Raw genomic sequence first — 5000 nt, forward strand, 5'->3', positions numbered from 1 at the left:
ACAGAAGCAGAGTCAGAGAGAGAGAAGCAGAGAAAGACAGAAGCAGAGAAAGACAGAAGCAGAGAGAGAGAAGCAGAGAAAGACAAAAGCAGAGACAGAGACAGAGAAGCAGAGACAGACAGAGAGAAGCAGAGACAGACAGAGAGAAGCAGAGACAGACAGAGAGAAGCAGAGACAGACAGAGAGAAGCAGAGACAGACAGAGAGAAGCAGAGACAGACAGAGAGAAGCAGAGACAGACAGAGAGAAGCAGAGACAGACAGAGAGAAGCAGAGACAGACAGAGAGAAGCAGAGACAGACAGAGAGAAGCAGAGACAGACAGAGAGAAGCAGAGACAGAGAGAGAGAAGCAGAGACAGAGAGAAGCAGAGACAGAGAGAGAAGCAGAGACAGAGAGAGAAGCAGAGACAGAGAGAAGCAGAGACAGAGAGAAGCAGAGACAGAGAGAAGCAGAGACAGAGAGAGAAGCAGAGACAGAGAGAGAGAGCGAGATGGAGTGAGTCAGGGAGCGGGTCAGGGAGCGGGTCAGGGAGCGGGTCAGGGAGCGGGTCAGGGAGCGGGTCAGGGAGCGGGTCAGGGAGCGAGTCAGGGAGTGAGACACAGACACCTGATGTGAAATGTTTGGGCAAGAACCAAGCAAGCAAGCAAATTTCAATAGGAACAAATTTAGGTGTGCATTTTGCGAAACAATATTGGTTTGATTCCCGAAAATGTTACCTGCTTAGATATTAGCTTTAGGGGATACAGTTCAACATGAAAAAATATGCTATGCGGGGGGAACATGGAAATCGAGCTGCATCAAGGCACCTCAACAAAACCCATACTTCGATTGTGGAAGGACCCGGAAAATTTGCTTCCGCAAGTAACAAAGACAACGCTAAGATTCCGCAGATATCAGGCGAACAGCTCGGAAATAATAGATGTCCGATATTGTACAAACACTGGTAGGCCCATGTGAGTTACGGAAGTGGACCCATTTGTGTACTTTGGATAGGGATCATGCTGCATGCTCCAAAGGCGCTTGAGTTCGAGCGCACTAACTTATTGACATAAATGATATAAACAAATATACAAAAACCACAGAAATCAGAAAGGGGCAAATACTTTTCCCCGGCACTGTATATCGATAAAAGTAAACGTTTAATAAATGACTCAATTTTTTTCAAATGAAAGTAAACATATAAAAAATTTAAAATCAATAAATTTTATTTACGAAGTATTCGTACTTCAGTCAAAGTTTTGCGCCTCCTTTTTTAAAATATGTGCAAACACCTCCTTTTACTTTGAAAAAAGTAACTTGTTTTGTCTACTACAGAGGACAACCCGAACAGCTTGTGCCCTGCACTGCTTCAACCCGTGGAGCTTCCGCTGACTTCTGCCCCTCTGCCCGAATCACTGCAGCCCCCGGAGCCTCGCAAGGATGAGGTCTCAGAAGAAAACGGCCACACTCTGGCTCCTCCCCCGTTGTTGCATATGAAGGCAGGCGGGACACAAGTGGACCACGCTACCCCTGCAGAAACGCCGGCGCACAATGGCACGGCAACTCGGGGAGAAGAAAAGTCCTGGAGGCCTATGCCTAGGTTGGTTCCACTTGGCCTGCGTGGGCTTTCGCCCACATGACAATGTCACAAGAATGGACACTTGGTTGAATGGACCTTGGGGAATGATTGCTTAAATGTTGTTTCTAAAGTTTTATTTTTCTACTTTGTAATTACATAATGGGTGTCCACAACACTTATTTAAATAAAGTTTGATCAGACTTGTTCTTGAACTTATTGCAAATTTCAAGGTGTAAAGTCAATATAGTTTGGCTGACAACAAATATCAAGGTAAAGACAATAGATTGGTTGTTCCAAAAACTGCAACCACAAATATTCTGTATTTATTTGAGGGTTTGAGTAATCTTCGATACCTCAGTTAGCAGGAAGTGGATTGCTTGGTTGTGCTGGTCCATGAGCGGCGCTGGTTGATCGATGGGGGCGCTCGAGTCTATAGGGGCTGGGCCTGTGATTGGATGACAGCCGCAACCAGCCACCAGTCCGTGACCAGACTTTTATTTGTTTGATAAAAATGACCATCTAAAGTATTTCAACATTGCAAGTTCTCCCAGAGAGGATGAAGGTTCATTGGACGCCTATGACAGTCAATGGCAGCAGCCGATGTGTTTAAGGAGTGCTCTTTTTGATATTTTGATAATAGATATTCAGATATTAAACTCTCATGAATGGTTTCAATAGTAGATATTTAGATATCAAACTCATGAATCAACAGTAGATATTTAAATATTAAACTCATGAATATAATTTTGAGAGCTGGTTTCAACAGTACTTAGATATTAAACTCTCTCATTAATCAGCACTAGATATTTAGATATTAAACTCCCATTAATCAACGGTAGATATTTAGATATTAAACTCTCCCATGAATTAAATGTACATATTTAGATATTAAACTCATGAATAGAATTTTGAGAGCTGGTTTCAACAATACTTAGATATTAAACAGTTCTTAGATATTAAACTGTACTTAGATATTAAACTGTACTTAGATATTAAACTTTCATGAATCAACAGTAGATAATTACATATCAAACTCAAAATCAACAGTATTTAGGTATTAATCTCATGAATCAACAGTAGATATTTCGATATTAAACTCATAAATCAACAGTAAATATTTAGATATTAAACTCTCATGAATCAATAGTAGATATTTAGATATTAAACTCTCATGGATAAAATTTTGAGAGCTGTTTTCAACAGTAAACTGTCACCATTTGACCGGCGACCAAAAGACTGGGTGATAGATCTGAAAATACAACTTCAGGAGCAGGTTAAGAAAGAGTGAGATAAATTTAGTAGGAAATAGGTTTATGATAGGTTTATTAATAATTACACCTCTATAATTATCAATCACTGCAGGCAGACATCTTATTCAATTATTGACATTTAATTAAATAAATTGCATCTCTGGTTACAACCTTATAAGGGTCGATACATCAAGACTTCCTCCCGATCTCCAAAGTATCTCCCCGAACAGTAATTTCTCGTACGGCTTTAAAGCCATAAATTAAAACAATTACAAGTTTATTGATTAATCCAACATGCATAAGCAAAACGACATCTGTAACTATAATAACAATTAAGGTATTTAATAATAATGGAAAGAGGAAACTGAAAACAAACTCCATTTGAATCAAAACAATCACGCCTTCATTTGGCATAACAATTACCTAAAGAAGCGCGAAGTGCGTCACGATGTAGGAACACTATGTGAGTGTTCCTGGAAGTGATTGATATCCATCTGCTGATAGCAAGAGTTCTTGACGACTCTTCGCTACGAACTCAGATCAACAGTCCTCAGAGCCTGGGACTGGGTGAGATGTCAGATAAACAGTCCTTGTGAGAGGACTAGGTGACTGGTTACGACCCCGAGTTCTCTTCGGACAATTTGAAGAATGGTTTAACAAAGAAATGATGAAATACACACATAATACCGCTCAGTCTGTCGTCCTCGCAATTCTCCCTGAATGATCAGTGGGTCAGTCTTTATATAGGAAAACGGCATAGTATGGTTTCTATGACAACGACCAAACTGGGCAAAGTCTGATCAATCAGTGACAGGTCTCCATGACAACGACCAAACTCGGGGCAAGTTTCTTATGACAACGATGTTCTATACTTACAAAAACTGATACAATATGAACAAGCAATTGCCATGCAACGTTGTCATTTTTTCTTAATGTTATCTTACAATTCCCTCCTGTTGTAAGTATAAAAACATTGGAACTTTGTTTGTTAGCGAGGCTACTTTAGCAAAATTCTTCACAAATTATTTCGAACTGGAGTTTAGACTGACCAGAAGGGAGCGAAAACCTTCACGCAGTTGAGGGAAAATTGCTCCCTTGACATCCCGTTTGGGAGGATCGCCTCATAGTCTGGTGTCTCAGAAAAGGAAAGACATAATCAGTGTCAGACAGTAAGCAACATCATTTGGCAAACTAACCAAGTCGGATCACCATCCCTCGATGAGGCAACGTCGTCGAGAAAGGGCAGCTGCCACACCGAAATTCCGAGCCACCAATTGTATCTCTCTACTCTAAAACCGATGCTGCTAAAAACAGTCAAAACAAAGCACATAGTCCTGTTTCTTTTTTTTGACAGGAGTTATATAATCTATTTGCCCCACTTGACCACCATAAGCCAAAACATAGATCAGTGACGCAGTTTTTCTTGGACAATGGGCACACCATGTCTCATCTGCCCCACCCAGATTCAGACCATCCCCTGTAAGGTTCAAACAGGTAAATTTAGCACAGAGGAAAAATTGGCTTGTCATTCACTGCTTTCGTAACAGGATAGACACTGTTTCAATATTTTTCCCTTTTCTTTACAAGTAGGACACTTCTTTTTCTTTTGTAAAAACACTTTACCCAAAGAATGGTGATTGAGGGAGTGATTATATCCGATTGGATTTTCCCTCGTCTGGTTGTTTGTTTGAACCCTTTATCAGAAGGTTTAGTCTCAATTGAAACATTTTCACCTCTTTTGCATATGGAGACAATAAAAACAATATGAAAAGTTCCCTATGGTTTATGGCACTGCTCCCTGATCAATAATCTTTCCAATCAATGTTGGAGTGGTTGCCGCTTCATTTTATTAGGTCAGAAAGTTTATCTTACCCGTCTCCTCAAACGTTTCAACTGAGACAACCTTCTTACAGTGCAAAAGATGGCTCCAAATCCCCCTCTCGGCATGCTAATGATTCTTCTTTATACTGCAGGTTGAGAAACCAGTCTTCTGGCACCATCGTTGGTCCAGCCCGTTTCCTGTTGAGAAGCACAGTCTCGTTCTGCTAATCCCAATTCAATGCGTTTTCTTAAAGATTTTTCTTCTTATGTAATCAGCCAGATTGGCCACATCATTCCGTTGCAATCGTGCAGTGAATAATGGTAGTTTGTATGGTCTACCAAATAGGATTTTTATGTTGTTGTCCGGTTGA

At 40.6% G+C, this 5000-nt stretch overlaps 1 protein-coding gene across 2 annotated transcripts in view; it reads left to right on the plus strand.

The window, feature by feature from the left end:
• Positions 1-1774, plus strand: part of mgaa (MAX dimerization protein MGA a) — a 50985-nt gene extending 49211 nt beyond the window's left edge. For both annotated transcript variants that reach the window (XM_077730968.1, XM_077730969.1), the window contains exon 21: positions 1315-1774. In XM_077730968.1, the coding sequence (XP_077587094.1) occupies positions 1315-1619 (305 nt within the window). In that variant the 3' untranslated portion in view covers positions 1620-1774. The remainder of the gene's footprint in view (positions 1-1314) is intronic.
• The last annotated feature ends 3226 nt before the right edge of the window (positions 1775-5000 follow it).

The sequence above is a fragment of the Stigmatopora nigra genome, chromosome 13, assembly GCF_051989575.1.
Source record: "Stigmatopora nigra isolate UIUO_SnigA chromosome 13, RoL_Snig_1.1, whole genome shotgun sequence".
In the NCBI taxonomy this organism is placed as follows: Eukaryota; Metazoa; Chordata; class Actinopteri; order Syngnathiformes; family Syngnathidae; genus Stigmatopora; species Stigmatopora nigra.